Source organism: Cydia amplana, chromosome 12 (assembly GCF_948474715.1).
Source record: "Cydia amplana chromosome 12, ilCydAmpl1.1, whole genome shotgun sequence".
NCBI lineage: Eukaryota > Metazoa > Arthropoda > Insecta > Lepidoptera > Tortricidae > Cydia > Cydia amplana.
The window spans coordinates 5742874-5763856 of record NC_086080.1 but is presented as its reverse complement, the minus strand read 5'-3'; the positions used below and the strand labels follow the sequence as shown (position 1 = coordinate 5763856).

The following is a 20983-nucleotide window of genomic DNA, read 5'->3' as shown; positions in this document are numbered from 1 at the left end:
CGCGTCACTGTGACATTGACATGAACACTTCAAATTCTTCAAAAATCCTTTCAAAATGAAACAATGAATTAGAAATACCAAAAGAGGGAGTGAGACAGACACTTCAATATCACCGCTTCACCACCGAAAATACGTTAAAAATTAAACACGAAAGACAACAAGCGTAAGTGCTCATAAGTGCTGCACGCTTTCATACATCTTACGCCTTTTTGATCCTAACTCACTTGTCAAAATGGCCGAATGGCGCGGGAAATCTTAAGTCATCAGAACGAAGTTCGACATGTTGCTTCTCTGTCGCACTTGTAAATTCGTACGTAAGTGTGACAGGGCGGCAAGACGTCGAACGTGGTTCGCCTCTGACTGAGCATGCATGTGACGTGAGCATTTACGAAGCATGTTTAGAAACAGTAAAGGATTACTGAAGAAAATATTATTTAAATTATTGCAATATAATACGGTGAATACGGTCGGTGGTTTACACAAAATGTGTCAATTTACGTTAGTGTAGTAATTAAATAGTAAGTATAATTTACTAAGTGTAATAAACATGTACTTTACGTAATGATTTGAATTTGTATTTCTTTTTGTTACCGTTCTTCGTAAACAACGTTGAAATAAGTGGTATCCAGACAAGACAATTTTTCGCCAATCTGATGAAATTCTCCGAACGAATCAGCAGGTGCGGACACATAAATGTCAATTTTCATAGACTGTTTCATTAGTAATTATCTATGGAATGCAAATTTCCTGTTATAACTTGGTCAACCAGATCTTGACAGTAGAAAAAGGCGGTAAATTTGAAAAATGTATGCGCGAAGGGATATCGTCCCATAGAAAATTTGAATTTCGCTCCTTTTTTTACTGACAAGATTTGGTTGACCAGCTATATTCTATTTCTTCACTTGACAATCTCAACAATCACCATGATAAAAGTAAGACTGAATTCGCAAGAAATAGTGCGAAATGAAACGCAATTCATAGGCAGCTGACACTGACAGTAGTGACATTGACGGAACAAGTTTGCAACAACAACAAGTTCTTCGTTTAGTTTTGTCTTATAGTGATAATACTAATATATATACAGAAATATCTAAACAGGGACATTGTTTACACGATTAAAATATACCTGTGGCTCGTGGCTCTACCTTACCTTGGTGTCTTTTGCATGCGAAAATGTAGTGAAAAATATTGCCGCCTGCGTTACCGGCGGCGCGAATGTTAATGTGCTTTTATTTACTATCACATTACTGTTAAATGATCTGAAGTGGTAAGTTAGTTATTTTTATCTATAATGATATCTAATTAGAAGAAAATATGGAATTTGTTCTCCTTACTTTGCTAAAAAACAGTCGTGCAGTTTTAAGGCTATTATTCTTATTGAAATATATTATTATTAAACTGTAAATAATATCAAGTAGCAAGGATTGAAATTGCATTGAACAATCCATAAAACAGCTAAATTAGAACAAGTTTCATAAAAACATCAAAGTTTCTATGTAGGATGTGGGTCACTAGGTCCTTGGTTTGATTCTTAGTTCTTAAATTGATCTGTCTTTCTTTTTCTTCACCTCGAGAATTGCATTCAAATTAAATATTTATGTGTAAAGGATAATAGGAGTATAATTATATTATATGGTTTGGCCCAGGACTGTCTCATACCAAATAGAGAGAATCATATATATCATACTGTCTATAACTCTATCTTTTCTAGTACTAGCACCCAAAAGAATGGGATGAGTATAACTTTCCTGGTTCTTACTGACTGACAAGTTGTGTTTGACTAAAAATTCGGTTTAACTAGTTTTTGTTGCCGATAACTCCGATAAGCTCTGAACTTATCGGAGAAAATAGCCGATGCAGATGCTGAAAATATGCAAATATGCCAGTACCTCACCTCATTTGAAGTAAGACATTGTAACACCTCATTTTTGAAAAAGAGGTACTCATACAAACTCATTTTAAATTGATGTCCTGCCCATCACTAGTTTTATAGGTTTTAGGGGGCGCAGATTTCGAAAAAGATGACCATTTTGAAATCCAAAATGGCGGCCATGCAGTATGTCATAAAAGTCGTCATGGATGTCGTTTTATAGGTTTTAGGGGGCGCAGGTTTCGAAAATGATGACCATTTTGGAATCCAAAATGGCGGCCATGCAGTATGCCATAAAAGTCGTCATGGATGTCGTTTTATAAGTTTTAGGGGGCCCCGATTTCGAAAATGATGACCATTTTGGAATCCAAAATGACGGCCATGCAGTACGTCATAAAAGTCGTCATGGATGTCGTTTTATAGGTTTTAGAGGGCGCAGATTTCGAAAATGATGACCAATTTGGATTCCAAGATGGCGGCCATCCAGTAATTTAAAAAGTCGTCATGGATGTCGTTTTATAGATTATAGGATGCACAGATTTCGAAAATCATGACTATTTTGGAATCCAAGATGGCGGCCATGCACTGTGTCATAAAAGTCGTCATGGATGTCGTTTTATAGATTTTGGGGGGCGCAGATTTCGAAAATTATGACCATTTTGGATTCCAAAATATTGGCCATGCACTATGTCATAAAAGTCGTCATGGATGGCGTTTTATAGGTTTTAGGGGGCGCAGATTTCGAAAATGATGACCATTTTGAATTACAAGATGGCTGCCATGCAGTATGTCATAACAGTAGTCATGGATGTCGTTTTATAGGTTATAGGGGGCGCAAGTTTCGAAAATGATGACCATTTTGGAATCCAAAATGGCGGCCATGCACTATGTCATAAAAGTCGTCATGGATGTCGTTTTATAGGTTTTAGGAGGCCCCGATTTCGAAAATGATGACCATTTTGAAATCCAAAAAGACGGCCATGCAGTATGTCATAAAAGTCGTCATGGATGTCGTTTTATAGGTTTTAGGGGGCGCAGATTTCGAAAATCATGACCATTTTGGATTCCAAGATGGCGGCCATGCAGTATTTCATAAAAGTCGTCATGGATGTCGTTTTATAGATTATAGGGGGCGCAGATTTCGAAAATGATGACGATTTTGGATTCCAAAATGGCGGACTTGCACTATGACATAAAAGTCGTCATGGATGTCGTTTTATAGGTTTTAGGGGGCCCCGATTTCGAAAATGATGACCATTTTGGAATCCAAAATGACGGCCATGCACTATGTCATAAAAGTCGTCATAGATGTCGTTTTATCGGTTTTAGGGGGCGCAGATTTCGAAAATGATGACCATTTTGAATTCCAAGATGGCTGCCATGCAGTATGTCATAACAGTCGTCATGGATGTCGTTTTATATGTTATAGGGGGCTCAGATTTCGAAAATGATGACTATTTTGGAATCCAAGATGGCGGCCATGCACTATGTCATAAAAGTCGTGATGGATGTCGTTTTATAGGTTTTAGGGGGCGCAGTTTTCGAAAATGATGACTATTTTGGAATCCAAGATGGCGGCCATGCACTATGTCATAAAAGTCGTGATGGATGTCGTTTTATAGGTTTAGGCCCGGCGCAAATTTCGAAAATGATGACTATTTTGGAATCCAAGATGGCGGCCATGCACTATGTCATAAAAGTCGTCATGGATGTCGTTTTATAGGTCATGGTCATCATATTCGAAATCTGCGCACCTGTTTCAAATAAGATATAGATGCATCCTAGTAAGTCAACTATCGAAATGTACTTTTGATAGTAGTAGTACGAAATGTAATCTGAAAGGAATCAAGTAATGCATTCCTGTAATGAGGAATCGACATTGATTCCAATTACTAGTAATTGTAATATTCGAGAAATTGATTCCTGATTCCTCAAATGGAATTGTACTTAGTGATTCGGTATTGTTACATTACAAAGTACCTAATCTGGGAATCGGTAATCAGATTAAAAAGTAATTTCAAGTAATCGTGGAATCAGGATTCAATTACGAAATGCCCATCTTGGACTAAGTAGCACTGCTTTCAATTGATCTTTTTGACGAACCGCGAGTTCTCAGTTCGGGGCGAACTACTAGTATATTTTACGCGTATGGATGTAAGAAATCTTCTTTGCCACCTTTGAGGCGTTAAGCCTCGAGAGTCTTAAGGGTTCGAGTCTTTAAGCCTCGAAAGGAGCGTTATTTACAACACTAGGTATGATGCTCGGGTTTACGGGGTGCGTAGACAAGATGCCAATCGTAACGCTCCGAACGAAACGTCACTGTCTCTGTGGCACTAATAAGAAAGAATGATAGAGATAACTACGCTACGGAGCGTGAACGATTGGCATTTTGTCTACGCACCCAAGGTTGTTTACACATTAGGTATGGATTAAAGATGCTTTATTAACCCGAAACGTCTACAAAGGATATTAAAGCGAAAACTAAAGTTTTACATTATTAAATTGTACAACGGGACTTAATCGCGTATCTAAGTTTTTAAGATTTACCTCCGACGCAAAACCATCCCTAGTGCGCAAAACGTTCAAGCGGATAAACAAGACCAAGTGCGGGTAGTTCGAAAAACTCGCGCGGTTAGAAGATGCTGATGTCAACTTAAGCCAGTCTTCTCCGAGACCACGGGGACAACGCCGTCCTCGAAACGTCGGAGGTAAATCTTAAAAACTTAGATACGCGATTAAGTCCCGTTGTACAATTTAATAAAGTTATACTGTTTTCCAGGTGCTAATAGTAGTGGTATGGATGATAGTGGCCCCGGCCCGGGCCATGTTCCACTACCCGACCCGCGAAGACAACATGCTGGTGTGCGACTCGTACGTGGACGCGTCGTACATGATCGCGTTCTTCTACCCCATCGTGCTGATCCTCGTCTGCACGGTCTACGCTGTGCTCACGCGCAAGATTCCCGAGGCTTTTAATGAGAGCAAGCATATAGGTAAGTTATTTTATGAATAATGAATTTTTGACCTATAAATCCCGGTCTTTTCATAGGCTTGCGTGGGGATATAGATCCCTCACGTAGATGCCCTTTAATGTCATGTAGAACGTCACGTAATAATGAATCAGAATTATTATTATGCAAAGCGAATGTACAGGCAGCAATACCATTAGCTTAGCAAACCTGCATGCAAATACGTTCGCACACATTTACACAGTCACAAATACTATATTACGCACAAACATGCTCTTTTCTTGGTGTAATTTTTTATGACATTGGAATGGAAGGCCGTTTCAAATATACCGAAAAACTACCTCTAAACTAATCGAATATAAACTGTTGTGAGACATACTAACATTGAATAATTTTACGCCGTAAACCTCCTAAAACCTCTAAACTATCCTAACCATGGCTCAAAACTAACTGTAGGTCTGCCGTTTTACAAAATATTGGCGAGGAGGCCAGAATCTAATACTACCTACATTTTGGCCAGGTTTGACGGAAAACTGTTCCGATTTTATCTATACATTGTATTTAACCATGGATAACCATGGTTAAATACAATGTATAGATAAAATCGGTAGCTTTTAAAATCCTCTATCATTGGTCTTCGTTTGATGCATACTGTACACGACACCCTACAATTTCAATGTAGGTAAATAATGGCTAGTAAACTAAGCACGCCTCACGTTGCATGTCTACTGTGGTCCGATCAATTTTCAAATAATTTTCCCACTCTATACTTATATGGACACAATAATTGTCCAAATAAACCATCTACAAACAACAAATTGTCCCGAGAATTGTGAATGCTCCAATTACTCGTATTTCAGCTGACTATTGATTGTTGCTTTCAACAAAGACAAAAGAAAAGTAAGACGAACCAAATGAAATTTATTCTAGGTCAGTTTTTTACAGCAGTAGAAGTTAGAATAGAATAGAATAGAATAAAATTTATTCAGGACGCTTATGCAACAAAATTTTACCAAAAACATGTCACAAAAACGGTTTTAAACGTCACTGAAAAGGTTTCCACTCAGCTTGGTGTCAAGGTATCTTATGAATTGACGCTGGTCTTCCGTGGAAACCCTTCCAAAAAACGCAAGTTCGTATATCTAACTAATCCTATAAGAGATAAAATAATATATTTATATTATGTCAGATGTATTTATAAAATATATAGCGCTGTACGGCGCAAAACTTATCGTAGTAACTGGATTGGCAAACGCTTTGATAAATTTCCTATGGGAGAGGTTGTCGTGCAGCAGCAGTGCAGTTTTTCGTAGCAAATAACTACTTACACTTTGAAAGTCTTTATATTCCTATGTCTATGGTTTAACGAAACCGAAGTGGTTACTATACCTAACTATAACTTTGTGTGTCAATTTTACAAATTGGGATGCGAAATATTGATTGAGTCAGCGGTTATTGGAACAACAAAGGCGCGACCGAAAATTATTGTTTACTTTTAGTTAAAGCGAAATAATTGGAGCATACTATGGAGTGGTCTGTGGTCACTCAAACCAACCATGTTGCTGTTTATTTTTCATAGAAAGTGGCCCCTCCACAAATTATTGAGATAGTATAATTATATAATAAGACAATAATAAGACAAATCTAAATATAGTGTAATAGGCTTAAGAATAATGGTTTTTCCGCCTGCCTACTTACCTAAAACACAAAACCAGAGTTAACTTCGTGTTGTTTTCTCTTTTATTTAAAGAAAAATATTGTAATCGTGCACGAAACTAAACAATCACATTGGGTATATCGCAGTTTCGTGAAATAAATTATAGTTTCCTCTTGGGCCTCATCTGAACCTATACACGCCTTAAGCTTGAAACTGTTTATTGCTTGCTACGAGTATCTATTGCCACCGACTCCAGTTTAATCGAGTTAGCTTGTTAGTGTTCCGTATTTTTAGTTTGTTAAGCGCTCTTTGGTAAACTAACCGGTCTGACAGGTGACGTTGTAATTTAGTTTACCTGTAGTAACCTTACAAGTCTATCTTAGGCCTTAGGCTTAGGTACTTGTAAGTTTTACTTACGTAAGTAGGGACACAGCTATACTACAGAATGAGAGATGCATATCATTATCTCATTCTAACAAATAGATTTGTCAAATCGATTCGACAACGAAACGCTTTGTGTCTCTCTATCGCTACTCCATATTAGTGCGACAGTTGCGACCGGTACGGAGCGTAAGCGATTGGCACGTGGGCTACGCGTACGCGGCCTGAACATTTAAGTATGTAAATCGTAGCTTTATCTTCGTTCGGAAAAATGTTGACCCTGGCCTGAAATATTGACATACTTAGGTGAAGTAGCTGAGGCGCATTTTAAAAAGAAAATGTAACTTGTGTTGATCTACCCGTCTTTTAACATAGTGTCATTAAATTCCCATTACGAGTTGCTCAGGAAAAATATGGGCATAAATAATATGAAATGCATTTCATAATATGAAATGTCATTTTAGTCTACCGAATAAAAAAATGGACTTTAGATACTTAGATCACTTCTTTACTTTGACTGGCACATTATTTAAAACTCGTCCTGTCCCAATCAAAGGAAAAGTATTTTTTTCATTAATTGTATTCGATTTGTATGCATATTAAGCAAAAAGCTTTCCCCACTAGACGGCCTGTCCTTACCTATTATTACTTACAGTACGCACCAAATTCATTCGGTCACCCAGACATATAAGTATAAAGACTCTTCTATAGCTAAGTCTCAAAATCAGAATTCCCATCCCACAAGCGTTAATTACTCCCAACTCAATCAGACCAGTCACTCGACCCCGCATGTCAACAGGTCAGCACCTCGCATTGTCTCAATCACGTCAGCGCCGCGACCCACCCCCGTGTCAACATCGCATTGTCCCACACAATGCTGTCGAACAATGAGCACGACTGGGTCGTCGCTTATCGAGTTCATTATGCTTTAGAATATATAGACATAATATCTGGGAGACCGAGCTTTGCTCGGAAAACATATAAAATCTCAAAAAATAGCTAGTTTTCCCAGAGATAAGACCTAGCTAGATCGATTTTTCGCCCCCAATAATCCCCATATACCAAATTTCATCGAAATCGTTAGAGCCGTTTCCGAGATCCCCGAAATATATATATATGACGGAGGCACGGGCGACGACGGTGGGCGTAGTACCTCAATGTATTACTTCACAGCTAAATTAGTATGCTACCAGTGCATGAAATAAGCATTCGGACTTGTTAACCATACTAGCGCCTACTATATTCCAGTACTAAATGATAAAAAGAACTAATTGCTATTCGAATGCAAACGGATTTGTTGTGAAATAAAAGAGCACATGAAACGTTCAAAGCTTTATTTAAGTCAAGCTAGGCCGGCTCCAACCCTACACCTCTGACCTGAGAAGATTTAGCCCAATATGGGACCGGCAACAAACTCAGCGGGACACATCTTTTCAAAACAACACATTCTTTCTTTATTTCACAAAATTAAGCTTCTAATGACACATAAGAAATCAAAATAACACTTGGAATAAAACACTTAGCTAAATGGATAAAGAACGTTGGATTCTATAAGCTTTCAGAATAATCCTTCAGGTATAAGCCTTCAGGAACGTGGCGAGTTAGGCACTAGGTATGGCTAACGTCCGATCTCTAGCGCGGTCCGATCAAGTCTGCCGGCGGAGCCTCATCGCTCCCGCCTCGAAGTCAAGTTGGCAAACCCGCTCGACCGGTCTACCAACATAACGACAAAACTGCCACCTTGTACCAAACTTCACCCAAGTTAAACAACTTGACATTCCAAAGCCTTCTACCTGTCATCATAGTTCAACAATATGCCAATAGACGGCGTTGCTATCTACGTTATGAATTTCGTTACAACTTCAGTGATACGTAGCCAAACATTGCTAATCGATTGTATACAGGCGTCTAAAACTATGAACTGTAACGCCGCAATACGTCCCTCTGGAGTCACGCCCCGACACGGCCATCCTGCGGTTCACACGTCCCCGTGTGAGCGAGCCGTATCTGAAAAGGAAAATAAATTTGCAACAGTAATTGCTGTAAAGCTCGGCCAACCTGACCATGTGAATTATAATAAAGAGCTGACCATGTCACAAGGTATTGTCTTTATTTTATGACAGAAATGTACAAAAAGTATTCGCATGAAGATAACTGACAACAGATAGTTCATTAACCTTACACATGATACACAATTTCAAGTCTATTTTCTCTCAAACTCTTTGCTTAACTGACCGATATTCCTGGACAATCCTCCAGGGTGACCGAACCTCATGGACAACCCCGGAAGACGACCGACATTACTGGACAATCCTGGGGTAACCGACAGCCACCTTGTCTTAACCAGGTAACTCCGAGGATAACCCCAGGACGACCGACTTTCCTGGACAATCCTCAAGAACGACCGAAATCCATGGACAGTTCCTGAGGATGACCGATATTCCTGGTCAATTCTCAAGGGCGACCGAAATCCATGGACAGCCCCTAAGAAAGACCAACACGCATGAACAATCCTCAAGGACGACCGAACCTCCTGGTCAGCCCCTGAGGACAACAACAACTACAGAAACTCGCTCAAGAGTTCTTAAACAGAAGTAAAACATCTCAAAATAATCCCAACGAAATGGGAACTGCTCACCAGATTAATAAAGTATGATGCACGCGTCCAAGACAAAGGAAGTCCAACCCAAGCACGACGGCTGATGCTTTCCGCCTTGCAGTTGCCGTTCGTTGCTGCAGCAGATGGCGAGATGCACGATGTGGTTTATCGTAGCTGGCTGATACTGAAATCATCATTTGCACGGTATCAGTTCCCTTGTGTACCTAAGTAGGTTAAACTTCAAGGATTGCGAGTGTGCTCTAGAAGCGGAAACTAAAACATGGATACAGGACTTTCAATTCTTTTATCTCAGATTAAAATTTAAACTTCAATGAGTGTGTTTTATTTTATTCCACGAACAAACACGTGCTCCAATAACTTGTAAAACGGCTTTAAAAAAAAACGAATATGAAAAGCGACTAAGCTAATTCGTTACGTTCGACTGTTATGTTTAGCAATTACACTCAAAAAATAAAAAAATAACAACACTAATAAACAATTGGAACGAAACCTGTCCTTTTATTTCCCAATCTCCAGCACAGCAGATACTACACAGCTGCTTCTGTGTTACAGGCGCGATGGCGTCTGTAAATTGTCTCGGCTCAGGCTGCAGCACACTGTAACATTAATTTTCATATGCGTAGCTCATGTTTTCAAAGTATACATGGTTCGTGATCTATCACGGCATTACGGGCAATAATTTGTCGCAATTTATTGATTACTAAACGATAAAAAGGATGTCATAATCTTAAGAACATCTTTTATCGGTGCAATTGTATTTTCATGAAAAAAAAAATATTTTTTGAGGGTAGATGCACAAGTAAGCGATGAAATAATATTACGTCGTGACAGCCAATATTTGATTTTAATTAACAATATGGATTTCACATCAAACTAACTTAAGATCACTTAGATTTAAATGGATTTTAAAAAATTGATTGTATTTTCATGAAAAATCTATTATTGAGGGTAGATTCACAAGTGAGCGATGAAATAATATCACGTCGTGATAGCTAATACTTGGTTTTAATTAACAGTATGGATTTCAAATCAAAATAACTCAAGATCGCTTCGATTTAAATGGATTACAAAAATTAATTATAAAGAATACCAGAGATGACGTCACGTCACGACTACTCTGTTCGACAGCCCCAATCATAATTCACAATAATTCACACCAAATAACATAATGAATTGCACTCACATCTAAATGAAGGTTAGACACGTGAGCTTATTACCACGTGTCCAGATTAAGGCATGTGGGTCACCGAATACAAACCGGAAATACACCTGCGCTCCCAAGCAATAAATGAGGATCGGAATATTATATGAACAAAGACGTGTTCCAAGAATTAATAAAACTCTTTAAAAAAAAACTAATACGAAAAGCGACAGTTAATTAATGACGCTCGACTGTTGTTTAGAAAAAAAAAATTCACTAAATAAGTGGAACGAAACCTGTCGTTTTATTTCCAATGCTCCAGCACCGCAGATACTGCACAGCTGCCTCTGTGTTACAGGCCTGATGGCGTCTCGCGATGTCTCTGCTCAGGTTGCAGCACACAGAAATACACCATGTTCCCACGTGGCTGTGCAAGCAATACACGAGTATCCCAACTTCTGATGACGGAGGCACGGGCGACGACGGTGGGCGTAGTACCTCAATGTATTACTTCACAGCTAAATTAGTATGCTACCAGTGCATGAAATAAGCATTCGGACTTGTTAACCATACTAGCGCCTACTATATTCCAGTACTAAATGATAAAAAGAACTAATTGCTATTCGAATGCAAACGGATTTGTTGTGAAATAAAAGAGCACATGAAACGTTCAAAGCTTTATTTAAGTCAAGCTAGGCCGGCTCCAACCCTACACCTCTGACCTGAGAAGATTTAGCCCAATATGGGACCGGCAACAAACTCAGCGGGACACATCTTTTCAAAACAACACATTCTTTCTTTATTTCACAAAATTAAGCTTCTAATGACACATAAGAAATCAAAATAACACTTGGAATAAAACACTTAGCTAAATGGATAAAGAACGTTGGATTCTATAAGCTTTCAGAATAATCCTTCAGGTATAAGCCTTCAGGAACGTGGCGAGTTAGGCACTAGGTATGGCTAACGTCCGATCTCTAGCGCGGTCCGATCAAGTCTGCCGGCGGAGCCTCATCGCTCCCGCCTCGAAGTCAAGTTGGCAAACCCGCTCGACCGGTCTACCAACATAACGACAAAACTGCCACCTTGTACCAAACTTCACCCAAGTTAAACAACTTGACATTCCAAAGCCTTCTACCTGTCATCATAGTTCAACAATATGCCAATAGACGGCGTTGCTATCTACGTTATGAATTTCGTTACAACTTCAGTGATACGTAGCCAAACATTGCTAATCGATTGTATACAGGCGTCTAAAACTATGAACTGTAACGCCGCAATACGTCCCTCTGGAGTCACGCCCCGACATATAAATAAATATACAAGAATTGCTCGTTTAAAGGTAAAAATATCTGGGTGACCGAGCTTCGCTCGGAAAACATATAAAAACTCGAAAATGCGTGTTTTCCCAGAGATAAGACCTAGCTAGATAGATTTTTCGCCCCCGAAAACCCCCGTATAGCAAAATTCATCGAAATCGTTAGAGCCGTTTCCGAGATCCCCGAAATATATATATATATATATATATATATATATATATATATATATATATATATATATATATAAATAAATAAATAAACAAGAATTGCTCGTTTAAAGGTATTAGATTAGATAGATTAGAGACTAGCCCCTGATTAGCGTTAGGTTTCGGTATTACCTATCAAACTTATTTAAGTAAATAGGTTAGGGAAAGTCTCATAATGTAAACCATAATATGACGTTTAACTATTAAAAACCGGCCAAGTGCGAGTCGGACTCGCGCACGGAGGGTTCCGCACCATCAACAAAAAATAGAGCAAAACAAGCAAAAAAACGGTCACCCATCCAAGTACTGACCCCGCCCGACGTTGCTTAACTTCGGTCAAAAATCACGTTTGTTGTATGGGAGCCCCACTTAAATCTTTATTTTATTCTGTTATTAGTATTTGTTGTTATAGCGGCAACAGAAATACATCATCTGTGAAAATTTCAACTGTCTAGCTATCACGGTTCGAGAGATACAGCCTGGTGACAGACGGCCGGACGGACGGACGGACAGCGGAGTCTTAGTAATAGGGTCCCGTTTTTACCCTTTGGGTACGGAACCCTAAAAAGGTACCCGTTTGTAAAGTACCTTGTACGCACAACATAATTATACTTATTACTAGATAATGAGCACATAGGCAATCTCAAATACCTACCGAAACAAAAGCCACGAAGAACAAAGCTATTCAGCTTGCCGGGCGACCGTTCTAATTGGGCCCGCATTCTGCGATCAATATTTAACATCAATACAGTATCAATTCAATATCAAATTTATGCGGTTCACTCGCACACATATAATTGTGCTTTCTCATAGAGCGAGAAGCGCTCACGTTTTAAAAACGATTTTGTTATCAATTTAATTCATGAAATGCACATTTGAGAATAAGGCAATGGCGAGACTAATACCTACTAGGACTATTCGATGTGTAGGAGGTTCATAATTACTATCGGCTCTTCTCGAACTCTATACTCTCACACCCTTAAACTGCGATTTTTGGAACAATGTAGATAGCATTGATATCTGTCTATATTAATCTTATTTAGTCCCGAAATACTTAGGTATTTATTTATTCATAGCATACACTCGTAATATTCCATTCTTACCCACACGACACGTACGTAGAGTAGGTAAGGAATAACCGAGTCTGTAATGAGTCTACTACGGATGATATAGTTTGTACAGTTAGCTACACTTCAGTAGGAGAATTACATATTCTACCAGCACCAACGTCCCAAATCAGGAATGTGGAATGAAGAAAGTTATGGAAAAATTCTTCTCATTTGTGTCGGGAAAGCTCAGCTGGTTAGAGCGACTGAAATTTATAATTTCGTAATCTAACAAACTTTACGCCAATTTTCATTCGGCCTAAAACCATTTTTTTTTTCGCGTGTGTGTACTGTACGTACAGTCACTTGCAATAATATGTTACACAACGAAAGCCGCAAAAATATCTGACACGATCTTCTTAAGCGCCATAAGAGCGTGTCACATATTTTTACTACCTTCGAAGAGTGACATATTATTGCATGTGACTGTACTACAGTCATGTAACAAAAACCATTTTATTCCAGGGTTCACCATGTACACGACATGCGTGATATGGCTGGCCTTCGTGCCCCTCTACTTCGGCACCGCGAGCCACGTGCCCCTGCGAGTCACCAGCATGGCTGTCACCATATCGCTTAGTGCCAGCGTCACACTCGTCTGCCTGTTTTCACCTAAGGTACGACTAAGACTGCACCTTACGGTACCTTCATTTGCTTATTAGGTACAAATTATTCACAATAATAATTAACTCATCCCTTTTATACATCCAACCTACTACTCTAGAGTAGTATAAAAGCTTGCACGACAAAACAGATGCATCCGGGGGTCTTTCAAAGTGACCGAAATACCGCAAAATATGCCTGCGCTGGTTTGGCCACATAATGGGCCGAAATGAAGACCACATGACTCAAGAGGTACTGGCCATAGAAGAAAGCACAAGAGGCAGAGGCCGCCCATCAACCACCTGGATGCACAGTCCAAAAAAAATTGCTGACGACGCGCAGGCTTCACGCCAGAAATGACGCAAAACCGCCAAGATTTGCGGAAGAGTATCAGGAGGGCTGACCCCGAATAGAGATAAAAGCCAGGCGATTGATTGATTGAATACTCTTGCACGAAATGAATTATTAGCCTATAGTAGCAATATTGCATTCGAACTAAATACAGAATTTGCCATAATACTAGGTATACCAAACCCAGAGCTCCATAAAATTGCCCACCTTTGATTGATTTTACAACCCCTTTGCTAGCCTGCAACTCTGACCTTCGCTGATGAGCAGCAAGCAGGGACCGGATCCAGTAACAAAGACAGTATGACGCAACAACTTTACGAGAGGAGTTTTTCAGCTCTCAACTTTTTTATCGAGCTTCTCCGTCGTTTTATCGTTGTACAGTATAGGCTTGTCCAACAAACTAACGCATAACACTTACTAAGTTTTAATTACTATTGTGTGTTCCAGTTGTACATAATCCTGATCCGGCCCGAGCGCAACGTGCGCCAGAGCATCATGCCGGTGCGCTACAGCAGAAAACCGGCGCCCGCGCACACCGTGCCCCGCTCTGCGAGCAAGCGTAAGTGTGATCTCTGTTGAAGAAATAACGAAGTCGAACGTTTGAAGGACCACGAGACTGTCACTGAACGGTCGATGATAGGTACTAAACGTTTAGCCACTGAGCGATGACCGTTTGATCCTTCCGTTGCCAAAAACCTACCGGCTGCGCCATGTAGTTTTAGGTGTTTAATGATAGTTGGAGGAATACTTCAATATAATATTATTATTATAATAAAAAGATTACAGCGAGTACATTTTGTGTTGCTGGCTTGAAACGGGCGTGGTATAATATTGGTCAGTACAGGTGGATACGTTCGGAAGCGTTCTGTAGCTATGAGGAAAAATAACAAATGAAGTGATGGCAACTTACTCTCTAAAGACACCAGGATTTTTATTGCACTAATTAAAAAAAATAGAAAAACATTTCAAAACAGTGAGTTAAAATTGTTATTTTCGATACAAGTGCGAAAAAGAGGAAATTCGACACGAGTTGCGAATTACCTATTCGCACGTGTATCGAACAACGTTTTACAGTACATATGGCACTTTAAAGTTTCGACATACGCACGAAAAGTGCTATTTTACGCACTAGTGCTGTACGTAACTGTAAAAGAAGTTAAGTGTTTATTTTTCACATTGCAGGAGCAATATGTGCCGACAAAGAAACCCAGACGGAACTAGCAGACTTCACCAAGCTCGCGAACGGTCAAACGTGCCAACTAGTCAACAAAGAACAGAAAGAGAAAGAAGATAAAATTAGCAACGTCAAGATAATCAATAATAAGCCAGAGGCGTTATAGCAACGAGAGTCCACGAAATCATTGAACGAGTACCCTAGAGTAAATAATAACGATGTTTTTAAGGGCAGATCGTGTTCTTGCAAGGGCAGGACGCGGAAACCGGTTGTTGTATAAATTATTGTATTATTTACACGTTACTAACTGCTTCAGCTAAAATATACATTATAAACTGAAATATATGTCATATATTAAAGAAACAGTGTCCAAAAGTCATCCAGTGCCGGGTGCCGGTTCCGAACACTCTTCAGCTTAAGCAAGCTTGCTTCAGCAACAAATAATTAGAAGAAAACAATTTGTATTGTTTAATTATATTTTGCAAAAAATATTTTAAAAAAAACAATGATGTGTGCAGCTTTCATTTTAGTCAAAACCCCTAATATTATAGGCTCGATTATTATAATAACAGCGGCATAGATTTATTTAATTGTTAGTTAAATATAATTATGCTGGCTGCGACAGATTCATATCAGCAAGGTTGTGTTGACTTAAATTATCAAATTCAGTGTTCATTCCTTAAAAAAACCGGGCACTTAAGTAGGTAGGTACTCAACGAAAGCAAAATCTTGCCTAGATCTAAAGCGTGTGTGTGTTGTAAAGAAATACGTTTTTGGCAAAAATTTCATTTTTAGTACAAGCTTTTAGCGCTGACTGTACTTTTTTTACGACAGACAACTAATACTTATCGGGACAATTCTAAAAACCCCTAACACAATTAGGTTGCGTTGTTTCATCACAGAGTTCCTATGGCCACCTCCTGTCTCCATCATCAGATCAGCTCGATGGTACCATAATATTGCATTGTCACCCGACTTACATGTGTATGCAAAATTTCAGCTCAATCGGGAACCGGAAGTGGATCAAATTTAACTTACAAGATTTGATTACAGACTGACTGACAACGGGACAGGTGAAAGTAAATAAAACATTGTAAAAAGTGCTCCTATTCAAGTTTTGCACAATTAATATTTTTAAATAAACAGCTCTAGTTTTCGTTGAGAGCTGGAACCGATTTCTAAACGGTAGGAACCTTGAGAAACTTCTGTAAAGTTGTTTTAACTTTCACCAGAGATAATTAAATAATGAAGACTGTTCATCTGCATACTAATTCACCTGCCTCATCACGTCAACAGGCATAGAAAAATATGTAACACCATATATTAAGATACACTTAAAGATAGTTTACTACATACTGACGCTTTTTTGTTTCTACGCCTGAGAGCTTTTTAAGTTACGTGATCTTCCTAGGTACATTATATACTTAATGATGAGATATGCGATCTAGATATTAAAAGTCGAACGTATACCCACATACTTATAAGTAAGAATTAAGAAATCGACAAAGTCAGAAAACGAAAGGGCATAATAGCTGTGATTATTCTACGATATCTACATCAAATTGTGTAAAAATTAGGACAGTTACGTTTGCATTAAGAAGCGGTCGCCCAGACGCCCACTTTGCTCTAATTTGCTTTGCAAACGCTAATCATAAACTGTATCATAAACGTCTGCTAAGTTAATCAGCTGATGATAATCGTTTGTCCCTCTCTATGGCTTTACGACAGATAGGGACAAACGACGATCATCAACTGATTAAGTTAGCAGCCGTTTATGAATAGCGCCATTATAATAATGTACCTATCTGAGTGACAATTGCGAACACAAATATAATAAATATTTCAATTGAATACCTTACGCTCCTAACTGTTACAATTTATTTTATCTGTATATTTCAAATAGCTTGGGTGCGGTGACAACTGTCAACTCTACATTTTTGAGTTTGCATTTTTTGGAGATGACAGCTGTCACCGTACCCAAGCTACGTGAAAAATCCTATAATTTGGCATCTATACTGGATCAACCAAATCTTGTCAGTAGTAAAAGGCGGCAAATTTGAAAAATCGCGGGTTAGCAACACTGTGTTCGAATAATTCCAAAATCGTGTCATATGTGTGTTATCTGTGGAATGTGGATCCTGAATGACAGCCATCATCTTATTGTTTACATTCTGAATCGTTTCTATTTCAAGAGAAATTTCTGCTGTCACCATTAAATACCAAGATTATGCATGACCTCAAGCAAAGCTAAGGTGCCTACAATGTACAATCATGCTCGTTGACGGTAAACATTACTAAAATTTGAGGTTATTATATATATATATATATATTCACTCGAACTGACGTATGAAGGGCGGAAAAATAAACACGTTTTGGTTCGATGTACATTGCTGCTTTTCTTAGCGCAATTCTGCCCGTTGAGTGTTACCCTACTTTAATTTGCAGTACATTGCTACTGACAAGATTTGCTTGACGCACTATAACTATAGATCCACCTATAAATCTATACCTACCATCTTTACCTTCGTAGTTTAACCTTCGAATCCTTCGAATTCTCGTACGTTTCTTATCCCTATTAAGATTATAAATACGAAAGTAACTGTCCGTCTGTTACCTCTTCACGCTTAAACCGCTGAACCAATTTAGATGAAGTTCGGTATGGAGATATTTTTAAACCCGGGGAAGAACAGAATAGTTTTATCGATCATGATAATTTCACGCAGATGAAGTCTCGGACAGAAACTAGTTATTAAATAAATACCTAAAGGATCTTCCTACACTTTATAATAAGAATAAGTATATACCTATACGAAATATATTATTGTAATTTTTATCGTGTACATAATATATAAAAGAAACGCTTCCATATTTAAATCATTCAAATATTTAACGAATATTATTATAAATGTAGTTTTTATATCATATCACATTTAAGATTAAGTGTAAAAAAAACTTGTAAATACTATGTTTAATACATAAACCAATTGTAAATATACTTTGTATCTCAAAGACAAATAGTGATAATTGTACCTATATATAATTGTCTAAGCTACCGTTTACCAAAATTAAGTGTATTCAAAACCTATGTTAGGTAGGTATATATTACAAATAAAAAATACATAAATTTAAACGATAGTGTATATGAGTTGAGCTATGAGCCAGGACAGTAGGCACTAAGTGTATTTTTCATATCTCAAGCTCTGAAAGACGGTCATTGTTGATCTAAAAGGTGTGCAGAAAATGATACGTTTCTGCACTAGAGCATTGTACGTTCCAAGTACGATTTTATTTTATTTTTTACTATAAGCAATTGAAAGTACATACATACAATAAAATAAACTTAGGCAGTTATCGACAGTATGAATACCGCTTTAAATATATAAAAGCCATGAAAAATTGAAATTACAGACTTTTACTCGCTCAATTTCTTTTGTACTATTAAAATTCCTAAGCAACGAAAACTAGTTCAGATATTACAGCACAGTCGCCATATTCTAACACCTTAACAAACGTGTTCAGATATTTGTGAGTGCCTTGGCCGCTCCGATATATCTGATGGCGACTGTACCAGCCATATATATACATATGTTACTTGTATACAGATATAATTATGTTACTTGAATTTCCATGCCAAGTTTCATGTCATTTCAGCAAGTTGTTTTAAAATTAGAGCGTAACAGTCGGTTCCGTAACATAAATAACCCACTTTTCTATACAATTAGTATGGCAACGTCACAAGTTGGGGCACCGACCGTATTAGGTACATCCCTTAAACATTAAACAGCACTATATATTATAAGATGTTCCCTAGTTACTTGTTATGTAACTTAGTTACTACTGTCTTTAGCTCAACTTGTATATGCAAGATATGGAATACGATAATTTAAGAAAATAAAGGGCGTTGATGTTTTCGTGTTTGTTTTCATTACTGAACTGTCCCTTAGGGCTCTACAGACGTCACCGATAATTGCATGCGATTAATGCCGTAATTACAGAATAAATAATAGTACTAGGTACAGAAGATTCACTCTCTAACAAAATGGTCTATTACGACAGATATGACCGCTAGGTGGCGCAAGCGCGAGCAGGCATCCGTTCCGTATTGGTGTGAGCCGTATGTGCTTGCAGCGACGCGACGAAATCGCGGAGTGAGCCACGCCTGCCGTAATGTATCAAAAATCGCATGCAATCTCGTTGAGATTTGTAAAGCCCATTACACAAACCTTCCTTTTTTGTTTTTATGGCTCCTCTACACGATGGGCCAGCGCCGGCGCCGGCCACTCCAAGGGACGCAGCCATGCGGTAGAATGAGATAGCAATATCACTTGCTCCCTCTAACGCATAAATGCGTCCCTTGGAGTGGCCGGCGCTGGCCCATCGTGTAGAGGAGCCATTAGGTACCTGTGGCTTAGCTAGGTGTGGGGGTGTGGGCGAAGTGGGCCCTCGGCCTCGGCCTCGCACTTTAAGAGGGCCTTGCGGAAACCAAGCCTTTTTATTACCTTGGGAATATATATTGCAAGAAAAGGGCCTCGCAGATGCGACTTCGCCCTTGGCTAGATTAGTTCACGCTATGCCACTAGACGTTACCTATGTGACGTTGACGACTGGTCTGGCCTAGTGGGTAGTGACACTGCCTGTGAAGCCGCGGTCCTGGGTTCGAATCCCGGTAAGGGCATTTATTTGTGCATTGAGCACAGATATTAGTTCCTGAGTCTTGGGCGTTTTCTATGTATTTGTATATTATTATATCTTTGTCTGAGCTGAGTACCCACAACACTAGCCTTCTTGGGCTTACTGTGGGACTTAGTCAATCTGTGTAAGAATGTCCTATAATATTTAAACCAAGTATCATAAGGTACACAAAAATTAGGTAATTTAAGGTATTTAATTCAAGTACAATTTCATTGATTCTCTTACATATTTCTATTGTGTAACGAAAATTCTCTTATAAATGTTGGGGTATTTTCAGTTTACCAGATAACATAAAATTGTAGACGAATTTAATTAAACGATGACACAATGATGCCGTATCGGAACGTTACGATCCGTGCGGTGAGTAGGTAGTGAATTTTAATTACTTCATTTAAATTTTCAATACCTACTGATGCGGACTGTTGTTCATAACAAAGATTAACTGTGTACCTACTTAAAATGTCATATCACACGGCAATCATTATATCCATATGGTATGGAATGGAAGTATTGACAACCAGTCTGGCCTAGTCGGTTGCCTAAGAAGCCGATGGTCCCGGGTTTGAATCCCGGTAAGGGCATTTAATTGTGTGATGAGCACAGATATTTGTTCCAGAGTCTTGTTTATTTCTATGTATTTAAGTATTTATATATTACATATATTATCACTGTCTGAGCACCCACAACACAAGCCTTCTTGAGCTTACCATGGGGCTTAGTAAATTTTTGTAAAAATGTCCTATAAAATTTATTTATTATAGTATGGTAAATATATATTTACTAAGCAACTAAGCATATTCTATCCATTTGTCCGTTTGTCTGTGAGCAAGCTCTATGTCAAGGACCATCATAGGCAGGCTACTACTAGAAGTTTCTAGGAGTGTATTTTAAATA

At 38.6% G+C, this 20983-nt stretch overlaps 2 protein-coding genes across 2 annotated transcripts in view; one reads left to right on the top strand and one right to left on the bottom strand.

Moving 5' to 3' along the window:
* LOC134652857 (metabotropic glutamate receptor 2-like) overlaps positions 1-15754 on the top strand; it is a 302800-nt gene extending 287046 nt beyond the window's left edge. Inside the window, exons 14-17 of the mRNA XM_063508055.1 lie at positions 4650-4863; positions 13735-13886; positions 14671-14782; positions 15406-15754. Coding sequence (XP_063364125.1) covers positions 4650-4863; positions 13735-13886; positions 14671-14782; positions 15406-15563 — 636 coding nt within the window. The 3' untranslated portion in view covers positions 15564-15754. The remainder of the gene's footprint in view (positions 1-4649; positions 4864-13734; positions 13887-14670; positions 14783-15405) is intronic.
* Positions 1-20983, bottom strand: part of LOC134652818 (uncharacterized) — a 326718-nt gene that overhangs the window by 104556 nt on the left and 201179 nt on the right. The gene's annotated exons all lie outside the window — the stretch shown is intronic.